This window comes from Perna viridis, chromosome 11, assembly GCF_037379345.1.
Source record: "Perna viridis isolate PV_CMFRI_1.1 ecotype Kerala chromosome 11, ASM3737934v1, whole genome shotgun sequence".
Taxonomy (NCBI): domain Eukaryota; kingdom Metazoa; phylum Mollusca; class Bivalvia; order Mytilida; family Mytilidae; genus Perna; species Perna viridis.
The window spans coordinates 24,202,334-24,228,150 of NC_142455.1; the positions used below are offsets into that span (position 1 = coordinate 24,202,334).

The 25,817-nt window shown below is 33.3% G+C and overlaps 1 protein-coding gene across 1 annotated transcript in view; it reads right to left on the reverse strand.

The window, feature by feature from the left end:
- Positions 1 to 10,677: 10,677 nt before the first annotated feature.
- Positions 10,678 to 25,817, reverse strand: part of LOC148603460 (adenylate cyclase type 1-like) — a 62,190-nt gene continuing 47,050 nt past the window's right edge. The window contains exons 11-21 of the mRNA XM_088551524.1: positions 25,426 to 25,523; positions 24,751 to 24,835; positions 22,351 to 22,446; positions 19,895 to 20,154; positions 19,458 to 19,578; positions 18,634 to 18,753; positions 17,328 to 17,477; positions 16,997 to 17,095; positions 16,409 to 16,529; positions 15,598 to 15,722; positions 10,678 to 14,874 (exon numbers count right to left, since the gene is read on the reverse strand). Coding sequence (XP_088407650.1) covers positions 11,881 to 14,874; positions 15,598 to 15,722; positions 16,409 to 16,529; positions 16,997 to 17,095; positions 17,328 to 17,477; positions 18,634 to 18,753; positions 19,458 to 19,578; positions 19,895 to 20,154; positions 22,351 to 22,446; positions 24,751 to 24,835; positions 25,426 to 25,523 — 4,269 coding nt within the window. The 3' untranslated portion in view covers positions 10,678 to 11,880. The remainder of the gene's footprint in view (positions 14,875 to 15,597; positions 15,723 to 16,408; positions 16,530 to 16,996; positions 17,096 to 17,327; positions 17,478 to 18,633; positions 18,754 to 19,457; positions 19,579 to 19,894; positions 20,155 to 22,350; positions 22,447 to 24,750; positions 24,836 to 25,425; positions 25,524 to 25,817) is intronic.

The following is a 25,817-nucleotide window of genomic DNA, read 5'->3' on the forward strand; positions in this document are numbered from 1 at the left end:
ATACCAATTAAAGCTATCTTATAGTCATACATTTTTTATGACATTAAGCTTAATGAAGAGTAGTAACATATTTACCAAACTGATGATTTAGACGCTACCAATTGTAGAAGCGATTCATGGTGCAAAAATAAACCGATGAACACTCGATGCATGTTTAGTCTACATACAGTATATTTATACATAAGTATAGTCCTTTTAATATATAGAAAATCATACCTTGAAATATCACTTGCATCAACCATAGTGTACGACAAATCATTCAAAGAAACTTATTTTATACGTAATTTAAATAACTTTGACCTAAAAAGTGCAACAACAAGATGACAAACAAAGATGTGATCTGAGACTGTGTCTGAATAAGAAATTAAAGGGACTTTAGTGCGTTTTTTTTTTTTTTTTTTTTTTTTGACATGTATAAATCATTCCATGTATAAAAGTTATGAGGACTCCTTCCTAAGAACAAATAAGGTTATATAATTTAGAGTTGAGTTAACCGTTGCAATTTAGATAAAATATAAAAAAAAACTATAACTATATTCATGTTAAGATCCTATGGCGTTGAACTGGACCGAACAATTTCTAAAAGACCGAGAGCGCAGTTTAATATGCAAGATGTGTAAAAAAAAAGAGTAATCAAGGGAACCAAGGTTCCAGCGGAAATCAAACGAATGTTATCCAGGGACGATGACCAGACATGAAAAAATGACAATCTCAACAAAGAGAATTAAGTAACTATAATAATGCATAAAAAGTTACAAAAATAAATGAGCAACTCGGACTCCACTAAAAACTGGGAGCGTATTAAATTCAAGTCCGGGCTAGACGAAAGAGTAAATGATTTTTGCCCCGTTGTTATCGTGGCATATATTACTATTTGTCTACCTTAAGCAAACAAAACAGAACTGTTTTTGATTACGTAAATGAAAGCCACACTTGCGCCGATTTGACAATATGATGGAGTAATCAAGGGAACCAAGGTTATGATCTAATGAAATAATGACCACATTCGTTAGAGAAATGAAGCAAAAAAAGAAGCCCATAATCCATCAGTAAATTGAGTGGTGTATAGCAATGGACTATATTTGTTTATTGAAGCACTAGGTATTGCTTGATCGAGGTTTTAAATTCTTAGCGATGACAATATAGACAATCTTCAGATTTAGAAATCTAAATAAGTTTTGATCTAAGGGATAATCTGATACTTTTTGTACTTAAGATGCATGATTTAAAGCGTTTGAAAACCACGTACACAAGTCTAGTATTTTAAATATCTCGGTAGTGTATTAATAGCTTACACTACTATCACTTTTTGAGAAAAAAATATATCAGTACGCTGGCAAATTGACTAATGTAAGAACAATGAACGTTAAATGCTTGATTATTTTATCTGTTTATGATAATAGAAGGCGAATGGATATGATGAATATCTCAAAGAGACAATCCCCCACCGGGATGAAACATGTAAGCTGTAGCCACTCATATATCTTCAATGAACGATTAGGGAACCGTCATGCTATTGCGTAGGCTGCAGCTGATTCCCAAATACATCATTATACACAGGTACATGTTTCTCAATGCACATGTCGTTACATAAAGTTATATATTAAATCTTATTGTAAAATAGCCGGTAGTGTTTATGTAAAAAGTCTTTAGTGATCATGGACAAGTTTAAAGATTGTCGCAAAATGTTCCGTTACTGGAAATTCAATACCTGATCTGCACAATGAGTATGGAAAAGAAGTAACGAATTCCTTTGTGTTCATATATAATGGAAACTGAAAAAACACATAGTAATTTGGTGTTTCATTTTGTTTACCAGTTCTAGCGAATTCACTTCATCACGCTATAGAACCATAGAGCATTGAACTACTTGAAACAATAAAACAGTATAAGTCATATTCATGCATTATTTGGGTCATTGCGTCAATTAGACAAAGGATACATATAGTTGTTTTCCATAATATGCCGTTCCACTTAAACCACAGATTCGGCTTCCATTTTTTGGTTTTCGGTTATCAGACGACAAACCAGACGAACAAGAATAAGAATTAGAAAGCTGGTTTCTACCGGTAAATGGAAAACAAGCTATGTATACATATGAAATTAAATTGTTTGTAGAGTATATGATTTTCGTAGACGCAATATGTTTTGACTGTACAACATTATCAGCAGATATTGACATAGCACAAGGGCAATATCATTAATGCAAATATACCGTGCTATACTGCAACTTTAAATCCATGGATATCCTAAAACATCAAATTTTAAAAGTGGCATTATTGCTGACATTTTCATCCAGGTTGGGGTTGTTGAATATTCACTATACCTACATGTATTCCCGTTCAATTTTGAGTATTATCTATAAAAGCACGTATGATTTTATGGAATTCCAGTCTTACCTTCAGGCGAATAACCGAAGTTAAGTTTTTCAGCAAAAACCTGCTAAATAAATGTTGCATCAGTTTTGAATCGGCACAGTTATGAAATCAGAAAATGAAACAATGAATAAGTGTGCCGGCATCTTATAGCAATTAAAAAAGATTAAACAAACAACTCCATGAGTATTACATTACATAAATGCAGCATTTAGTGTTCAGCTCAAGTCAATATCAATGACATTTTTTTTCAAAGTTTTAATAATACATTAAATTTAGAGATAAACTATTGCTAAATGCATCTTTTTTTATATCTAACACACAAACACATGTCAAACTTAGGAAGAAATGTTTATAACGTCTATATAACATTAACTACAAAACTGTAAACAACATATTTTAGAAAAAATCTACAGCTGTCAAAAAGAAGAATTGAATTCTAATATATATATGTGTGTGTGTATAATGCTGTATAAAGAAGCATAAGAATTTTTTTTTCAGAAAAATAATAATTGCATTCTTTCAACTATTGACTAAAATTATCTATTTTTTTTATTTTAGCAGAACCTTAATTGGTTAACATATATCCAAAATCTATCTTAGACATAACTAAATTTTCATGGAAGCTCATATTAACTAAAATGTATACTTTGCCCCGAATGTTTTTTTTTTTTCATAACCTGTTGTCTAAACATTCGTATCAAACTAAACATATTTATAACATAAGTAAGTGCATGTGTTCAACATTCAGAATAAATAAATATGAAATGTTTACACGTAATTAAGGATGGATTTGCTTTTATTTGTAAAGTAATCGGGCGTAAGATAAGGCACAATGCTCTTGACTTAGATATTAATGTAAAGCATGAAAAGGGAAAATGAAGTTTTTCTTACCAAAACTCGTCACTAATAATACTTACTTGATATCCTTATATATGTAATTGCACTTAAATAGTAGACATCGAGAAAAAAACCAGGATGTTTTGATTTTTTTTCTTTTTTGTTTGTTTTTCTTACATGATAAAATATCTGATTTTCCTGATGAAAATCAGATATTTTATTATGTCAGATTGTTGTACCTTAAAATTACGAATTTAAACTAGATACAGCCCCGCCTCAGATGTAGTTTCTAAGATATATGATATTAAATTCTTGGAAAGCTTCAAAACTATTATTAATAAAATGTATGTTGTATTTAATCTGTTAAGTGTACTGGAACTATAGTTATTCATCTAATAGAAAACCCATTCGTTGGTCCGACTTGTGTCAAATATGACTCTCAGTGAAAGTACCAGGAGCAACATTGTGCACTCATAGGTTCGATTCAATAATGCAAAAAAAAAAACGTTTAAAGTAAATTGAAGTAAAAACAAGATAGGACACAAAACAGGTTATTACAAATTCTAGATACAGGACCAAAAAGGTGACGTAAGACAATAAATTACAAAAATAGCTACAACATATACACAGATAGCTTATTTATTTTAATTTCGGGTTAACAATTCTACATGAAGATTTATTAGTTTATTGTTACGTATATTATTGAATTTATCTCTGTCGTTTCTTTGTACAATATCAACACATGAGGCAAAGTTGTAAATTTGTTACTTGTGTTTGTCATACCAGTTAAAGCAAAAAAAAAGATTGATACTGATCACTCAATACATTTATAAAACATTTTTTGTCCTGTTGTTTAAAATTTAAATAATACTAAGAATGTGCGTAGTTGGTGAAGAGGGAATTTTCACACAAGCCATTTTATGATTCATCTAATCTTGTGAAACATGGAATCCAACAGTAACGATACAGCAACTACAGACAGACTGCTTTTCTGGAGGGATGATGAGTCACAATCTGTATCAGGTAGTGGTGTTTGATCTGTGGAAGATAAAAGTAGAAGAATTTCTTTAGCAAAACCGACAAAACATGACAAAAATTCTCCAGTTGAACAAACAGCTAATATTAAATGAAACGATTTATATCATTATTCATTATTAAAATGCAGCCTGAGTTTACATTTTGTTACATCATTATATCATATTTTGACTCAGCTTTTACATCTACACTAAGCAATAATGTGAGTTTTTTTGTAAAAACAGATGATTGCACATAATTATTGTTAAATAATTTCAATAAAAGAATATATGGTGAAAAAACACTAACATATTATTAATCCCGAGACATTAAATCGATAAGTGCATAAAAATAAATGGCTTGATAATATTCTCAGGAAAAAGTCTTGATTAAAATTATAAAATTTAATAGATAATCATCAAATTTATTTAATACAATATTGCTATACATATAATTGCGATATTTTACGGGAAAGTATTCACCTGATTATTTTTTTTTCAGTCTAGACTCGATATTTGTAAACAAAAACAAAATGTAACGTACATATATCGCGACGTTTTCGTCTCTCATTTGTTTTAATTGTATTATCGGTGCTACTCTATGCGTTTACAGCTGTGGTAGTACCGATTACTTCCTCTGTGGTTACAGCTGTGGCAGTATAAATTACTTCCTCTGTGGTTAAAGATCTGGGAAGATGACCCGTTGCTGCTTTATTGTTGGCTTGTTCTCCATTGGTGTGATTCTGTGTCATACTACTCTTGGTTGCCGTGTGTGTACTACCTCCAGAAGGCTTTGTTGTAAGATATATCGCACGTTCATTTGTTTCTCGACTTGCAGTATTATGTCGAAGATTTAAAAGAAAAAACGGCTTTAAGAACGAAGCCGATGTAAAAAAGACCAATTGTGTAAAAAAGGTTTATAATAGCTTAAGATAATGCCTTACCGACACCTTATTATGAAAAAACAAAAACAAAAAAACAAAAAACAATCATATTTATAATGCAGATTTCGATATTCTGTACATGGGTTTCATGGAGTAATAAACAGCATTAGAACCAAATATATAGGAAAATACAAATCAAAAAGAGCTGATTGAAATACAATTTAATTTAACCTAACATAAACCGCTTTCAGTTATTGTTAATTTGTCCATTAATTTATGTATGCTTCATTATGCTTCGATGAGACCACTTTCTATTTTGTGTAAGGCGTACAGCTAAAATTGGGCAGAGCTTGAAACCATTTTTTTTTTTTTTAAATAGTACCCGCGTTTCGCATGTTGATTATGATATTAATTTCTCAATAGAACGATATCATTTTTTTTTAAAATAAGTATTCATTTTCGACACGTGAACTGCTTTAATGAATTCAAAATAAATAAATGGTTAAATATTAAATGTGTTTCTTGTGGTACGTAGTGGATGTTAGGAAAGCCAAGTTAATGAATTGTCATCTATACAAACTTTAAACAACTGAAATAAGACACCATATGTAAGACAGCGGACACAACAAAGCCTTACCTTTTCTGTAACATTTTGCTGCTCCTATTCCGATAATGACGAGGAGCAAATACACTTTCTGAAAAATATTGATAAAAGTTAACATTGAAATAAGAAAATTAATTTCTATATCTTTTGGTTTGTTTTGCCTTGCATTTTCATCATAATTAAGTTCTTAAAAATAACTATCCCAAGACGGAAAACATTTCGAAATTACTTTTAAAAGATTACACCCTTTCAATTGTGTTACCTCTATTTGTTTTGCAAGTTTTTGTAAATACAAATATAAAAGAAGTGCAAATTATATTTTGACTGGCATCTGTCATATGAAGATTTTCATAGATCTTTGAGAAACAATGTACCACACTAACTTGCTGTTTAGTGCCATGACAAGTCACTGTTTGCGTTATCATCAAACATAACGTGGAAATGATGCTGATATAAAACCAGGTTATTTAAAATGATTATTCTCTTTGCTGTTCAATTAATATTACACCATGATTATACATGTACATTATCAACGCTGAATGATTAGTGTTACTTGTGAAACTTTGACAATGAGATGTGTTTTCTGTTCACACAAGTTTGTTCTCTGTGATATTTTGCAATTCACGCATTACACCAAAAAAAATATTTTAGGGGCATAAAAAATAACCAAAAGATACCTACTCCTTTCTGAAATCTATTTTCACAGATCGGAGTTATACGTGCATCATAGCAGAATCTGTAGTGCAGCTTTGTATAATTTAACGTGAATCCGATTTATGAGAAAAGGTTTAGCGGCTATTATTTATAAGCTTGTTTTAGACATAATTAAGCTAAATAAATAGTCTTTTCGAACATCTTTGATTATCTGTGTCTTTATCTTTTATTTGGATAAACTTATAAATTCATATAGGTTAAATCAGGGATTTCGGTGTGACAGAAGTATACGTTTGATGCTGGTGATCATTGTGTTTGACAAAGCATCAACACTGAACTTAATGTTACTTGATTAAAGTCATTTATAACTAAAATTTTCCACGTGAATCATCTACTTCATCGTAGCAAATCCAAGTCTAGAGCATGGGACAAATGGCATCCCAACAAGTAAGAAAATAAGAAAACACCGTTCACCTTTTGGTAAAGTCAATCATAAGAATGGAGCAAATACTATCTATTAAAATGTATTACAATGTCATACTTCCAAACTACTTACTACTCGTTCTTCTTTATAAAATAGAACGTCTGTGAAGTGGATCAATAATTTTGTACAATATATATATATATATATATATATATATATATATATATATATATAGGTCTGAAAAATTCCCAAAGATGTCAGAACTGTCAAATTTGCGATGCAAATTTTTGGTCGTTCCCTCCGCGGGACTCGAACTTGAACTGCTGTAACATCTATTGTAACGCCGCCTACACAAAGTCCAACGCCCTAGAACACTCGGCCAGCTAGGTTATATAAAAAATATAGCTTTCGCTGGCCGGGTCATTCCTCCTCGTAGAATAAATCTAGGGTTGTAACTCAGTACATGATGTATGGTAGTACGGGACAGCTCATCTAGGTGTTGTTATGTAGGATAGAGGATCGAATTAACTATGCATGTCATCACAAATCAATATAATACATACGTCAGAGAATGTGACCACTCTATTCACTTTACTGTTCCATACAAATGTTACAGATTAGAACACATGTTCCGAAGTAAAATAATATAAAAAAAGAAATATATGCAGCTTCACAAAACACATATTCTCTTTAGATAAAAGGTTTTTCTTGCTTTTTTACAATACAATAATAAAGATTTTTCTTTATCAGTAATGCCACACATCAAATATAATAAATAGCCTTGCGGAGCGGTGCATTACTATGCAAATGTGAACATGATATTAGCTATTCACACTTGAACATAATTGGAAATCCAATTTTAGGTGAACGAAGTTCTGCCTTCAATACTTGTTTTGAAATATAAAAAAAAATTAAGAGATATTATACCTTGTGCTACCTTTAGGGATCGTACCAAAATGTAATTTTATTATCAAACTATACGAATATGCGATAATTTTCATTCATCGTCAACTTGTATTTGCGCCAACATTCCTCCAGCACCTGCGCATGGAACTCGTACGTTTTGCAAGAGCTTACCGAAACTACGCAGATTTTTTGAACCGTACTAGACTACTAACTGTTAGGATTCTGGAACAAGGTAGAGTCATCACTACAAAATGCTTGTGGTCGTCGTCATAGACTCCTTGATAGTTACGATGTATACATCCGTACCATGAAAATCGAATTGTTCCACGTGCCCTAGTTTTCCTTTCCTCTTCCGTCTACATCGGACGGTACATTTAATAGCCATCTACAAAAGCAAAGGACGCTAAATATGTAGTGCAACATGCTCTTCTGCTTTTGTTTCTTTGTACATGTTATCTCGTTTTGTTTTTGTCCATTGTTATTTTTGTGTTTGGTTTTCCTGTCTGCTCTTTGTCCTTGGAATATGACCTTTTGATTGCGGCTCGAATCATGGTTCCTTTGTTTGATCTTTAAGACACAACTTCAAAAGGAACTCGGCGATATCAGAATCGGATTAACTAAACTATTTCTTTCAATTGTAATGACAACATACATAATCACTTTCAGCCTCGCATTTTTAAGAGGGGGGGGGCAACCAGTTATCGCAAAAACCTCCAAAACCTAAAGGACCCTCTGCTGCTTTGTTCTTAGGAACATTTTGTATTTGTTTTTAAATTCGATAAATTTACTCAACTTATCATGAACGAGCATTAAAAGGAGCCATCGACGACAGGGGGGTGTCATTATACGTTTGTATCATTTGTTTGTGATCATATGCAAATGAATGGTTACCATCGAAAAATTAAAAAGATGCACTAATAGATATAACAATTTATAACATTTTAGATTCAGATAAAAACATACAATATATATATATATATATACAATGACAGGTAAACGAAAATGTTTTGTGTTTTTTTTTCCAGTCCTTTATTCAAATTAGACCCCTGTTAGGTCCTTAATTTTTTAATGAAGTACAGCCAGAACCTCTCAGTTCAATCCAAGTATTCATTTGTGACATGAATGTCATAGTTATCCGTATGCTTTTACTAAATTAATGTCTGAACACTGTTGAAATGCTTGATTTCGGTCCTTGTTTGTCCTTATTTCCTAAGTAAAACGTAAAACGGTATCACAACCTCCAAAAATCGTTCTCATATTTATGATGTATGGTTCCTTGTTGTACAGTTAAATATAGTTCCATACACACGTGTTTTGTTGTAATATGAAACCAAATAAAGGGGAATTAAGCATTTGAAAGGATGCAATTTGAATCAAATATTTTCATTCGTTTCAATATTTGATGTCGGCTCGTGTGGTCTGTTATAATATGTGTCACAGTAGAGTCAGCAAATATTTTGTTAAAAACGTTTATTCACAGATCAGATCTCTTCATGTCACGTCATGTAAGTATTTGTCAAAATTTCTCTGCATGTCCTAGGATTTTATAGAATTAATTTTATCTTTGATTGAACATGTTGACCTATGTTGACCTATCTGGATTAAGTTAAATCTCGAATATTTAACCAGATGTACTCATTGTGTGCAAATTCTGGTGATTAGGAATGTCACATTTAAGTAATACATGAATGACAGTGTATCTACTTACTACAAATAAAAAAAAGCATTCCGTCTTACTTAACAGATTACAGTCGTAGTCCTTTTCTTTATACGCATCCATTGGATTGAGAACAGGTCCATGCAAAATCATGTAGTTCTTCAAATAGCAATGATATACCGAAGTTAACACGGGAACATTTGATTGTGCAAGGTTTTTTTCCACATGCACGTGTAAGAAACAATCCCAACACACTTAAAGATGCAGATCCATTATGTTAAAGAAAGATGCTATCGTTGGAAGGTTCGCTTAAATTCACTAAAACGTTTTCATTTTTTATCATTTATTTTCTATGTAACCAATCACAAATTTCACTATCCTATTTAAGCACCAAATAATGTTTTATGAGTGTTCGGATAACACGTTGACTGAAAACTCTGCTTAAACTATCGAATGTATTAGCACCAGCCTGGTTTTTCATATAATCATGCACTAAAATACAATCCAGTCCAGAAAATAACCACGAACAAAGTCTTTGAGTTTTAATGGTTTCCTATCTAATGCAACTGTGAGTTTCGGTATTAGCACCAGCCTGGTTTTTCATATAATCATGCACTAAAATACAATCCAGTCCAGAAAATAACCACGAACAAAGTCTTTGAGTTTTAATGGTTTCCTATCTAATGCAACTGTGAGTTTCGGTATATCATCAATGACAGAATTTGGGTAAAAAAAAGTCAGAACACAAGACTGGTGAATACCATAAGTGAGTAGTATCTTCATTTCTCAATTCTATCACCAACAATCTGTGTACAACATTTGTTAACATGAATGTTTTGTTCAAACCGTCATGAATGCAATGCTTGAATAAATTAAATGTTCTTATTTTATTTCTGTGACAGGGAATGAAAATGGCCATTAGTGTTTTAATTTATAATGTAATATTCAAGTATTATAAATTTTATCTTATTCTTCATTGATGATACTTGTTGTCACATATAGGCTGAAGTGAAATCGACTCGACACATTATCTTTAATTTATTATACATTAGATACAACGACGTGTTTTAATGATTTTTTCACGACCTATGTTAAGATACTACTTGACGTAATTTAGTTCATTGGTAACTAATTAAATAATTGGAGTGAGATATTGTCATATTTTATTATCATTCCTAGTGATGCACGGTGTTCTGGTAATGAGTAGTACTCTCTCTGCTACAGAAAGCTGAAGCATTCGGGTTATATTCTGATACATGTAGCAGTCGATTGCTTAGTAAACTGACCTTTGCAGAAATACATAGTAGAGGAAACTTGTAATGCCTGTCTTCAATAATTTATTTAATGACAAACACCATTTTTAAATCATACATTTATCAATCGATCAATCCAGTCATAAATCGTACAAAACAATAAAACAAAGTGTGAGAAAAGTCGACTACACATGTTACTACCATTGTTTGTGAGACTTGATACCGCGATTTGCAATATATTGTCTTTTTGTTGACATTTTGCTTTCTTTTACATTTGAGTGAAAAACAATAACGTGATACCATAATGCTGAGTAGAAAAGCCATAATCAAGCATACGTAATATCATACGAACATTATACATGCCCCTTTAAATCACAGCATATGGTGTGCATACATCGCAATGTAAAAACATAATCTACGTCGACGAAATATAAACATCTTAATCACAAATTCAGAAGATTCAATCAAAATGCATGTACACTTAGCACAGAAGTTAACAGAAGAGTATTTTGCGTCAAGAACGATACTACCAATCGCTATAACTGTTAAGTACCTGTAGGAACACAAACTTCGGTGTTTAGTGTTCAGCATTATAGTTTTACAGCAAAACTAAAATTTACTAGATGTCTCCTTATGTTTCAAAAGAAATGCAAACACAACGCTTCAAAATCATCCACACTGCTTAATTTTGATCAAAATGTAAATTACTAAAGAAAGTAAATGCCCACTGCAACATGACAAATATAATTTTAAATAATAACACATCTTGTTTTGCCTTTTTAAACAAATAACGAAAACTATAAACAACATTAACTTTTCGCTTTCAATTGAGCTAAACCGAAAATTTAACGAGTATCAAAAATTGAATTCAGTGATAAAAAAAACATTAATGTGTATTTTGCCACACCCCAATAGCGTACGTTTCAATCCACTGCACCTCTGGAGGATACGTCATAAATTCAAAACCATACGTGTGAAAAAAATAATTTCTGAACTCAGATGCACTGATATGCATTTCGTTCGTATGTAAGACAAGACTTGCTAATTTCAGTTAGCAAAAGATTGGTCTGTAATAGAACAATGGTTCAAATATCCATTCTTAAAGCATTGCTATTGATGACAATGGAGTGATACAATATGGTTATTGAATGAGTATTCTTTACATAAACACAGCGTTTCTGCGACAGTAAGATAGCACATAAAATAGATTCGTTCTGAACACAAATATAATACAAATTTTACTCCATACTTTTTAACGAATATAATCGTTCTAAACGTCCGTTATCTTTTTAGTCAATTTTGCTAGAGGCATTTCCAAACTGAACGAGTCGCTAACAGTGACGTTGTCAATATTAATGTCATCAAAGTAGTCAATTTCAGAGTCGCTCACTGGATCTGGGACGAACAAGATATCTTCGTCACTTGCCATTCCCGGTCTGTAATTGTCGTATTCAGATTCATATGCCGCTGATCCAGAGTCTATATGCATATTCGGATCACTTCTAGACATTTCGCTACTACTTGCAATAGACGATATACTAAGACTGTCAATTCCTAAAGCATTTCTACCAGCTAAATATTGCTCAATTTTCTTCGAAAACATTGGCAGTACTTCTGCGTACGCCTGACTCATTTTTGGACTTCCACAAGCAGAAGAGGTGGCAGAAGACAACGCATCTTCCCTATCACTAGGAATATAATCCAAACTTCTGCAATGACGTGGCGGCATCGTGTAATTTGCTCGTCGCTTGACTTGAAACGGGTTCGGTATTGGAGGAGATTTGCCCAACTCACTTTCTTCACTTTGTTCTACAGTTTGCAGATCTTTCTGAGGCTGGGGTACTGGTTTCCGTTTAGCTACTGCCTGATTCCGAGCTGCAATTCTTTGCTTTACATTGTCATAACACATTGGAGGTTTTCCACGGGGAACACTATTTCTAACATGTCGATCTTTATATTGTCTTCTTTCATGTTTTAATTTTGGAGAAAGCTCGGGATGTTGTTGATTCAAATAAGATTCTAGTTTAGCATTTGGATGCTCACTTGCAAGCTCTTTTAATAGTTCTGTCAAAGATGAAGAGGTTGCGTTATTTAAAACAGGAAATTTCGGAGTTGATGGACATTTCGGTATTCCATATAAAACATCACTAGATCTTGATACATTACGATTGAGATTAGAATACGCCAGATCAGCACTGGCAAGAAATGCTTTTGTATACATCTCATTGTTCTCATCTGGACTAGATAGCTGTTTAACTAATGCTGGTCTAGCAAGCTTCAACTCTATCGGTTGTAGAAGCAAAACAGAAGACTGATCGCTGACACTTAAAGGTTTAGAACTAGTAGATTCTTTGTCATCATCAGAATGTGGAAGAGCGGAAAGAACATCCTTTCTATATTTTTTCGGCGACGGTAAATTAGTCTGCTTTAATCTTGGACTTGAATTACTTCTACGTACCTCACTATATGGTTTAACTTCAACAGTGCGTTCTTTTGTGCTGTCGGATGGTACACGACGAAGTGGAAGTGGTGGAGGTTGATCCTGATCCATAGAATTTGTAGTTGGCATTATACACATCGATCTCCCGTCAATGCTTGCGACTAATGCCGACGTCGGTGTTAGAGTAGATCTTGATGAGCTGCTCCCTCTCGAACTCTCCGAAACTCGACGTTCGCCGGGTGGCGGCTTTGTGGGAGAGGACGGATTTGATACCCTATCTAGGAGTTGTTTGCTTAGATGTTGATTTGCACTATTTGAAGGTGACATATGTGGACTGGTCAATGGTGATGGTGTATTAGCGACATTTGCCGTAATTGGCTCTCTATATGTTGCGGTGACAAATATTTCGTCATTTCCTGAAAGGGGTCGATCTTGCTTTTTGCGGTGCGGTAAATGGGGACGATTTGGATCGTCTGGACGAACCACTTTTCCAAGTTCTTTAAGTATATCTTTCATTTTCAACTTGCATTCCGGTGGAATTTCTGGAACTTCGGTTTGATTTCCTGAATCTACAGACTGACTAACTTTCATCTTTGAAACATCTCCCTGAGGCCTTTGGTAAGGCGCAGCCTTGATTTTATTATGCAACGGCGGTGCAGCTCCTGTCATAACCAATGGGGTTGGTCGAATTATTGGTACCGTAGGATTTACGACTTGACACGGTTTTGTCATAGGTGGACAACTTACAAAAGGTTTTGCTTGTTCCAAGTTAGCTTTACGTATTGGTTGAATTTGTGCATATTGTGGAGTATTTTGTGAACATCTTCCTCTTGACATACTGCTGATGCGATCATTGTCTTGCAACACTGTTCGTTCAGATGGAGGAGGTCTACTCGGACGAGGAGGACTAGTCAGTCCAACTCTCTGGGGTATTCTAGATTGTTTTGATTGTCGTGGTCTTGACATTTGAAGTTGTTCTATTTTTGCAACCTCCATATCAGTTTCAACGTATCGAGGCTGTTGCGGACTAATCTGACCAGTCGGAGACTCATCTCTAGCGTTGTCCTGGTGGTTTGATAGAGTATCCTGATTGCTATCAGATTTTTGCAGGTTGTGAAACATGGAATTTTGTACTGGGGGACTAGTTGGTGACTTAATATTCATAAAATGAACTGCAGGTAACTCGGGCGAGTTGGTCCTTGTGTACGTTGATTCTGCCTCAGATATGTGACCAGATATACAATGCGATAAAGCATTTGCACTAGTTTTTCGAGTAATAACCCTTGGGCTATCCGTGCTGTTTCTACGTTTACGATTAAGACTTCCGGGTGGAGTTGGCAGTCCCTTTGTACTATCAATTGTTGATTGTCTATCACCGACAATCGCAGCATAGCATGGCGGCAGTCTTGAATTAGACCTAAACGAGTCATTTCTCTTAATGTCTAGACTAGCACTTCCCTGTGAAGATAACGACACTGCACTTGGATTCCTCACAACCGCCATCCTTTCTCTACTTCTATTAGTACCAGTTTTTCCTCCTTGTTGGGAGGTACTTTGAAAAGATTCAGCGGAAGGTGGGCGTGGTTGACCTGGAAGCTCTGGTAAAGGGCGGTTATAAACTGATGAACCACTTGGTGAGCCAGGTGAACTAGGAAGAGTGAAAGAACTGTTGAATGATCCAAGTGAAGGACTTTGTATTGCACTTGGATCCTTTCTTCCTATTAGAAAATAAGTGATCATTTCTCCTTTTCCTTTCACCGTTATTTTGCCACGACATTGAAAGATGTATTTCATTCTTAAAAGGTTGTATACTTCCTCAGTTACCTAGAACAGAATAAAATTCGTTTTAGAAGCGTACGTATATTTGGCATAATAAAACGAAATATAAGCACACAAGTAGATAACAAGACTTTACATGGGAACATTCACAGAATACAAAAACATATGATGCAAATGTCGAAATGATGCACACGTGTTTCAAGGAGTAACCTCTTATCAGCAGCGTTTGAGAAAAAATAATTATATCAACTAGACCTCACTCTAAAAATCAATTATATACAAGAAATACTTAAAAACACAGCAATCAAAATAGAAAGCCCACACCCATCATCGAAATGTTCTACCATGTGCAATACAAATAATGAAGCCCTAATGATTAAAGTATTTTCTAAATTTTGATATAGAAATTATTATTATTATATAGAAATAAATTCAAGCTCATGTAATCAGTTTAAGATTTTCTATGTGCTTTTCCATTAGAAAAAATATTTAATACAGACTTCTTGAATATTGACTAACATATATACCGTGTCGCACACATAACGCAGGATTTATGATTGCAAAATTAAAATCAAGGTTTTTGTTAGTTTACGTTAGATTTAGGCAAACGTTGAGTTAAATAGCTACGAAATTGTAAACCTCGTACTACTTCCATTTTAACTCATTATCAAAATATCTGGAATTCACAACAAAAACTTAAAAGTAAAAAGCAACAATAAAACATTCATATACAATTCGATTTAGAACCAATGATATTTTAATATATACCTGAATAAAATCTGGTTTGCCAGTTGACTCCATTCTGCTAGCAACATTGACGGTATTTCCCCAAATGTCGTATTGAGGTTTCCTGGCACCAATTACTCCAGCAACTACGGGACCAACATTTACTCCTGTAAAAGATGACAAGACAATACAGAAAAATATCTAACTTTTTTGGGAACTACAGTCAAACCACATCAAATATATAACTAATCTTTATAAACTGATTGGCCTTTTCGGGACACTTGAATAGACCACGGGTGATTTTAAAGTTAAACATATTCTTTATTTTCAACAAAATGCGACTATCTTGCGTAAATTGTACTCTTTAGTGTAATTTTCCACTATTATTAATGGAATAAAAACTAAGTTGGTTTCCCCTTATTTTGCCTACCCATAAAATATGTCCTATCCAAATAAATGTATAGCCATTTCCTACAAGATTTCTAAAAACAAAAATTCAAACTACCTTTTTTTACTTCTTTGATCATGGTTTATATAAAATAAGATGAACTTTTGGGGGATAATACTTTCCCTACCTAACTACTCAAAGCCATAAGGTAGGGTCTGGTAAGGGGAAACAAACATTAATTTAAGAGTGGTCTAACATACAATTTTCGTATTTATTGATATAAAAGATACACCACACTTTAAATAAATAAGAACATAAAATTACCGATTATAAATCCACTTATATTCAAATAATTGTTATTCCAGAATCACCAGATGTTTTAGTCTTATCCATGTGTGACACATCTCAAGATATGGACATTATTTGGTTGTAAAATAAGTTTGAAACATGAAGTGATTTACATACCGACTTTAAGGGCAAAACTATTATAAGAGTTCTCATTGATGACACGGAGTCTTTCTTTCATAGAAAATATAAATTCAACAAGTGTCTCCATGTAACTACTCATTGACGCTTCACTGTCAGCCTAAATAGAGAATAAAACATACAATTTTAGAGAATTGATTCTGTAAACAGCGTATTTAAAACAAATACCGTAGATTTTTTTCAAAACTTCCAATTTCCACAAACTGTTAGGTGCATACCAGGATGTGGGTTAAACAAAATATTATATACATGTAGGCATATAAATCCGTAGTGCTATGTAGATACTAAAAGTGTTAGAAGATTAAATGAATAACACATCATGTTGCGAGCTACTGGTATATTATTGTGCGTTCTAAATTTATCAAAAAAAATTGTGTAAATCGAATGATTTTAATTTTTTAAGATAATTGGATTTCTTTTAAAATAAATTCAAATGTGGGCAATCGTTTCAAGAGACATTTATATCTATAAATGATAAGCGATAAGCGACATATAATTTCTTTCCACGAATAAGAACACTGTGTAGGAGCGGAAAATGCTACCTAAAACGAGCTGTTTTGACCCAACCTGAATTTTCATTTCTGGCATCAATCCAATGGCACCCATATATGTACTACCAATTGTTTTTATTTTGTCTACAGCTCGGAAACGAGGTTCGTTAAGGGCCTGTAATAAAAATTGAAATTTTTGCATGCATTAAAACGAAGCATATAAGAATATCAACATCTGGTTTCACTTGTGAGACATATTGTTTAACCAAATACAAAATAGTTGATGTTATGGTTACTCTAACAAAGGCAACTGCTTAATTTTGTTTTCTCAGATTGATAAAATGTTGAAACAAAAGTTTAATTACAAACTATGAAACAGGGAAAAATTGCAATTCGAATATATCTACCTCATCAAAATCCACAATGATTTCATTCAATACCCGCATACATTCAATGCCCTGGTTATTGGCATCAAGTTCCATGTAAAAATCAGAGAAGTTTGGAATGGAAGCAAAGAAAACTCCAACCTTGCTGTAATGCTGACTGTACAATTCATCCTGTTAATGAATTATGAACACTTTTAAATACGTAGGATACAAATAAAATTTTGCTGTACCTAAGACTGTGTAGTTGTCACATTTGTCTATCTCATTGAACAAGTCGCAGAGATCCATTTGAATTTATAGTACTTCATGTTATACCAAAAATTGCTAAATTAATCTCCTGTTACAATTACTAACTGGTATATACAATGAACGGTTGAGTAATCCGGATTGTTCGAAAATCGTTGTCCATATATGTATGTGTGTGTGTGTGTGTGTGTGTGTGGTAATCACAAGAATGTAATCCAGGGACAAAGAACAGACATACACAACAAAGAAGCAACTAAAATCATACATACAAAGTAACAAAAGCAAATGAGCAACTCAGACTCCACTAAAAACTGGGAACATGGACCAGGTGCACCGGTAAGGTAAGCGTCCTCTGCTTTTCTAGAAACAACCGCCGAGTTGCTCATAAAAAGTCAAGTCCGGGGTAGACAAACGAGGAAAGGAAAACTATGACCCGTTGAATAAATCAGTTTTCATGGTGCAGATGGATACACCATAACGATCCACGAGTTGATGATGACGACCATAAAACTTCTGTAGTGAAGATTTCAATCTTGTAACATACCCCTGTTCCAGAAGCCTATTTGTTTGAGGTCTAGCGTGATACAAAAAGTCTGTGTAGTTTCGGTAAGCTCTGGCATAACGTATGAGTTGTAATATGAACACTCCATACGCAGGTGCCGAAGGGATGTTGCCATAGATGAAAGAAAAGTTGACAATTCTGAATGGAAAGTAACTGTACCTATGCACGATTTACATTGTAATACCAAAAGTCAAAAGCGCTATAATTGTAAAAGTGCTGATGTCACTGATCTGCAATAGTTTGATCATATCATTATCATTAAAAACGCATTGAAAGTAGGAGACGTTCAGAGATAAAACGTAGTCATTTTGTGAACATTTTTATTGTATTATTGAAATCAGAGAAGATTATATTCATAGATAACCAAATATTAACGCAATAAGATAATAACTAAGCATACTTTATCAAAATATTTTCGTTATAACAAACCGACATCCCAAAGTTATGGAAAGAAAGACGTAGCAACGCCAGACATAAACGAGGATAAATCCGTTAATGATAGTAATACCATTGGCTTACCAAGTTGGATCTTGCTTGCAAATCAATAAAATGGGCTGCTACATGAGCTGGAAGCAGATTGCAAAGAATCTGTCTATTGTTTGTCTGTAGGTCTGTCATCTCGATTTTTTCCTGTGTTGCCTGACAAAATACATAATACCGTAGCGTATGTGTTGTAATGATATATACCAAAAAAGTATTAACTTTGTTTAAGTTTTATAGTTAGAAGAAACTTTATATGTAAATGATCATGGCATTTTAAAACAGGTGCATCAAACAGAATATAGTCCTTCCATCAAAAGTAAATCATGCGAAGGGAATTGTGCATGTTTCAAAACCATAACCACTAAAATGTATAATTTACATGTAACATACTGCGGTTACATAAACATTCCTTTTTTCATCAAAACATGGCCTGAATAAGCACCTAAGTGCCAATGAGTCTTATCTAATCTGACACCGGTATCTTCCTCTAACCATTATATGTTATTCTCTGTAAATCTTACTGTTTACATTCACATCGGAAAATTAAAGGTGGAGGGTATAGATTATCATTCAGTCTCGACGGGATTACAAGATTCCTACACTGGAGATAAATAAATTTATCATTTCAACCCATGAGCTTCAGCGAGTGGGTTAAATCTAAATATTAAATATCGAGAATGGACAAATCTTGTAATCCCCGAGAACCTTAGAAGAGAATGTGAAATCCGTAGAAAACTCGGAAATGAAAAATGACTAGAAAAGTCTCACAGAAATTTAATCGCTGCCGGGTAGTTAAAAATTCACGTGCATTTTTATTCACTGTCTTATAATTGGAGATTAACTCTTCTGATATAACATACCTGAGTTTTCCAGAGAAAATCTAACCTAGATGTCCACTCCTGTTGTCGCCCTTGAAGGTAGAGAGTTATTAGAAAAATAATGAGTACTACAGCGCCTGTAACGTGTGTTGGTACGATGGGACTGAAATAAAAAGAACAATGAGCTGAAGTTTTACTGGCAACTTAATTTGTTATATTAAGTGAAGGATTACAATACATTGTCCGAACAATAATGCAGATGAAGATTTTCCCTATAAATATAACTTTGTATGAGGTTCTCAAAATATCTGAACATTCTAATCGCAAGTAAGTAAATATTTAATAAATAAAAACATAGAGAGAAAAAACAGAAACTACATGTAAATTGAAATCGATATAATTTTAGTTAATTTTAATTACTACGCTTATATTACAGTGAAATGCCAAGGAAGAGGCAATGACTAATTAAATATCCTTACTGGTATTTTATATCAAACTTGTTCAGCACAGCCACGTGAGTAATTTCCATAACAACGATGTACGCAGTCGCAATGAGAGCCATCAGAAGAACTTTGATACCAGCAGCTAACTTTAGGAATATAGAGGCGCATATGTACCCCATAATTCCACTGAGGTATATATATTGTGGAAACTTGCATTCTAAATGGTCGTCAGTTGAGGTGTAGGAAATACTGCCATTTGTTAAAGTCTTATAGAATGAGGAATCTTTACAGCAAAGCTAGAATGGGGAAAAAACCAGTCATTAAAATTAAAGATTGTTTCAAGTTTTCAGTTTGTAAAATGCAAATGTTACTATAAAGAACATGTATTTACTTTTTTTCAAAGCTTCTGCAATGTTAAATTATCATATTATTATAAATTTTTACTATCATAAAGGTATTTCAGAAATTTGTGTTGTAAATTCCGTATTGTCTTCCTATACCATTATAAAAAACATTATAAAAGTCACTTCATTGAAGTACGTATTAATGTTTCCTTTTGATACTATGTAATGGTAGAAAAAAAGAGTTTAATAAGTAGGTACTAGGTATTTGTAGTATAGTTTTCATTCCCTGGATAAAATTGAAGTACATTTGATGTTTATATTTTCTTTCAATACTGATTACCCCTTTTTGCATTAACTACTTATAAGAGAAACATTTATTCATTCTGTGTCGACAGTTTTCAGTCATTGAAAGAAAGCAATGAACAGAATATTCAAAAACATGAGGTCATATCTACTTTCATTATAAAAATATTCCTCCTTATCAAACTTAACAAAAGCAGCTCATTGGCTGTTACTCTCAGTACTGAAGGTGTTTCTGATTAGTGTAGTGATACAGGTTCAAAGATAATTGCCACCTGACCGATTCTACTGCCGATACAGTTGTTCCATAATTTGACACTTGAAGGTAAAAAGTAACCAGAATAGATATTGGTTCTCGTATGTATTTCTGCCACGTTGTTGGAATGTCGAGTAAAATGATGATGCAGGTCCGAAACCGTGTTAAGTATCAAATTACAAATATAGTCAGAAGCTTTCTTATGCACCAGTTTATGAATCATAATAAGTTTATGATTCTTTCTACGATCTACGAGCTTTTCCCACCCTGTCTCAACGTATAATGTTGCTATAGAAGTTAGTTTAGTCCCACCCGTTACTATTCGCAAGGCCTCGATTTGCACACTCTCAACTTTTTCAGACAAATGTTCTATATTGTTGTCCCAAATGGCGTCGCCTTATTCTATTAGTGGTCTAACGTACGAGAAATACATTTTTTTCGAGTGTAAATCTATCAAGAACTAATCTCAAGCGACGAAGTGAATTTACTGGGGTAAACGCTTTTCTGACAATATTGTCGATGTGATTATGCCACGATCCGTTATCTGAAAATATTATACCCAAATGCTTTTGGCTTGCCACTTCCGGTATGTCATGATCAGTCATCTTTAATACCGGATGTACCACTCATGTAGACCTACGCCAAATAAGCATCGTCTCGGTTTTCTGTGGATTACATTTAACCAGCCAAGTAGTTTCCCACTGGTGAATGTTCGCGAGGTCATTATTTAAGACACTCGCGGCAATAGCAGGTGAATCGACGGTTACGAAGAGGCTAGTATCGTCAGCAAATAACTTAATAGTTACATCTATGTTTACAACGATGTCATTTATAAATATAATAAATGACAGACGTCCTACAATCGAACCTTGCGGTACGCCGGCATTTATGGGTGTTCATTCGGAGAGACCCCCATTCAACCAAACGCTTTGAGCTCCATGCACGTATGGATAGTACTTCTTTGAATACTCATTTATTTGCGCGAAATCTTGTCGATAACCCATATTCAACATGCAGTCAATCTGAAACGTCAGCCCATTATCTTCTTCACTGCAACAAGTATGCAGCTATTCGCCAGACGTACATATTATCGTTAGATTTACCAATCCCGTTAACTCCAAAAATTTTGCTTCATGGATCAGATGCTCTGACTTTAGAGCAAAATATTTATATATTCACAAATGTGCAAAAGTATATAGTAGACAGTAAACGATTTGTGAACACCTAACTATAATCAACTACTTATTAATGCATTTCATACCTTTTTTCCTTAACACTTTATTTTCTCCTCGCCACATATTATATCTTCAACATGTGAGCGTGCAATAGAACATATGTGCTAACCAAATTGCCATTCTTATAAGGAGACGGACTTAGTATAAGCTATGCTTGTTTCCGAATCCTTGTCTTATTACTATTATGTCTTGTAATTTATTGTAATCAAACTATTTTTGAATAAAATATGTTTAAACTAAATATAATTGCCCTGGCAAAACATTTTCTTAAGACAGAGATTAGGGTCACGGAACAAATATTTGTGTCATTTAACATTTCTTCTTTTTTTTTGTTAACATTAATAATACTTTACTTACGACATTAATTTGTGCTGTAGCATAAATAAGGATGATAGTTGTGATCATGACAAACAATCGTAGTCCAGATGCCTTCCGAATGTCGAATGGAGCACACTGAAAACCAAATAACATTCAATAATATATGATTAAATTTAAATTAAATTTGATACAAATTATATCGTTTCATAAAAGACACAAAAAATCAATTAATTTTTGTAAATTGTTTCAAATGCGTTCTCATGTCATGAGACGCTAATTTCTTTAGTAGTCTAGTACAAGCGTAATTACGGACCCAAGATACGACCGGAAATCAAAACATGTTCCGTTGACAAAAAAACAGATATGGAAAACAGACACACACAACAACAAAAAAAACATGAAATAATCAAAATACCACACATAAAAACAACAGTAAACAAAGAACACGGACTACACTAAAAACTGGGAGCATGGACCAGGTCAACCGTTAGAGTAAACTTCCTGTGCTTTTCTTAAAACACCTGCCATAAAATGTCATGAACTTTCTTTACGTTAAAAATGTTTTTAGGCTATTACTTAATGAAAATAAAAATATCATAACACTTAATCCTGTCTACAAAACATATTTTAAATAAATGCAAGAAAAACATATTAATATATCTAAGAAATGGCTTGAAAGATGAAAGATTGACTTAAACAGATTCATATTACATTGAACCTGATATGAAACGAATTCAAAAGAGTATTTTTATAAAAAAAATTTCCAGATTAAATAGTGCATAATATATAGGTTTCGTTGTATAATATATCAGATCGTCTTCATTTGAAAAGAATATTTCATACCATCCATACGTATGTGAGAAACATGAGATAGAAGATAAATTAAAAATATCAATCATGTATAAGTGCGCTTAATTATAATCAGACAAACATTCGTCACTATTCTGTCTTCACATCTATCATTCTCATCATTTCAAAATTGTGATAAATATAACTGAAATGTGAATGAATGGTCACTTGAATCATTGGTTTCCCAAGTACAGGTCGACTGTAGTTCAGCTTAAAATACCACTTTGACAAAAATCAGTTCTACAAGTTATTATAAGCTTTTATATATAATGAGCATTAATCACAGAACTAATTCACAACACTAATCAAAAGAGCAATTATTGCCAGGGTTCGAGCGCAAAAATCATAAGAACGCAATGCAAGGATAAAAACCAGACGGGAAAAACACATACAGCTAAGAACACGAAACAATCAACACAACACGTACAACGAAGCAAAAGTAAAAGAGCTACTTGGATTCCACCAACAAAATGGAAGCATACATCCAGTGACCCGGTAGGCTAGGCGTCCTCTGCTTTTCCAGGTACACCCGCCGGGCCCCTTATAAAATGTCAAATCTGTGTTTGACGTTAAAAAATCTACGTTTCCGAAAAATATATTTTGTTTAAGTTGTGGTACCGTCGAAAGGTTTTACGAATATCATTCATATATGAAATGGATTCCAAATAACATATTATCATAAATTCCTGTTAATTATAGTAAATCGGTTTATAAGTATAGGATATGTTGGACGTACAAGATGTTAAAGATTTTCTGACAGAATTAAGAATATGCATGTCGATACCAGACAGATCATTTATTTAACATGCTCCCAGTTTTTAGTGGCGTCCGAGTTTACTTTTGTTACTTTGTATGTATGAATTTAGTTACTTTATGTTCTTTGTTGTGTATGTCTGTTTTCCATGTCTGGTCTTTGTCCCTGGATTACATTCTTTTGATTACCGCTACAACCTTGGTTCCCTTGATTATTCTTTAATCGGAAAGAATAAACTTGATCCTTACAATGTGAAAGAAAACGCAGATTTTTTTTCAGTATCACAAATAGACAACTCAGGATACAAGTTCAAAGTTCCATTACAAATCAACTAAACTATTAAAATGTCTAAAGTTTAGATTTTTTATGTCAAGTTCTTGTGCTTTCTATGTAATTTTTTCATTTGTACACGTTTAATCAATTATAAACCAACATTCACTCTAAAAAGAAAACATTAGAGAATGGAAAGGCTTGGCAAAACATGGGCACACTCTTAATGATACAAACTGGTAGAATCAAGAAAACAATTGGAAGAAGAAGAAATTAGTCATCTTCATGACTTAGTACAGGCATCTCATAGTGAAATGGTGGGTTAAACCATGTGTATGTCCAACCATACGTCCCACTTCACAAGGAAATATTTACGCAACAAAAAAATAGCAATGAAATGGATTTCAAACGTGCAGCACATTACAAAATACAGCTTTCAGGTGTCAGTATATTAGTACAGGCAATGTTGGATGTACAACATTCGGCAGATTATCTCACTGATTTAGGAGACACAAAGATAATTAAACTAAAGTACCTTGCTTTAGAGCACCATATCAGATACAAACCTTAAGTTTTACACTTAGCAGTAACATGAGTATTATTGAAATCCATACAAACGAGGCGAGGAATATCATCAATAATAACAAGGTCCTGTAACATACAACACAATGTATATCGATACACCATATATTATATCTACTACATTTTTGTTTTATTTTTGTGCAGTAATATAAATCCATATTTTCCACATCATATTTGAATTGTTTACATCTTTCTATGATATCGACATTATAATTTGACAACGCACATATAAGGTTTGAAATTGTATTCACATTGTAAGTACAATAACAACACAAATGTTGTTAAAATGGTTAAAATGTTAAATGTTGTTTTTAGACAATTGTCGAAATCCAGGCAACCGTTTTGTCCTTAACAACGTTCTATGTGATACTAAACTTGATTTGTACCATTCAATATACCGTCATTTTATATATCAGCAAGAAGCAAGAGTTCACTTTATAAATCTATATAGCAATGCTATTTAGTGAGGTGGCAACAGTTTCATGAATGGTTACATGTCTAACAGGAAACACGCCTACAGCAATAAACAGTGTGCATTTTATTTTGGAGCTTAAATCTTGGAAAAACCATTTGTCAATCAAAATTATAACAAACGAACATGAATATGGATTCCTTTTACTAAAGTTGGCCTCGATTTGTATTCACTACACATCACAAACCTTGGTAAAACCACTGTCTGCATACCAGCTGTACACAGTAACATTATCAAGGAACATATCATACTGCTACTAAAGGCAAAGTCATCCGCTGCGTGATACTGTAAAACAATTGAAATAAACCTTTTTTTACGAATAGAAATATTATAAAATCAACGGTGAAATTAAAACTTTAATAAAAATCTATTTCATATGCTCCCACGTGCTCGGTTGTCACAGAGTATATAGAGATAATACATTTAAAAGTATATTCATATTTGCTACATGACTTCGTTAAATTTGGAATAACTAGAGAAACGTTCAAAGGGAAGAAACTCCAGTGCTACAATCGGCTAAACGTGATAAGAAAAAGTAGTTCTTACTCGAATCTCAACAAATGTATTTTGTTAGGTACT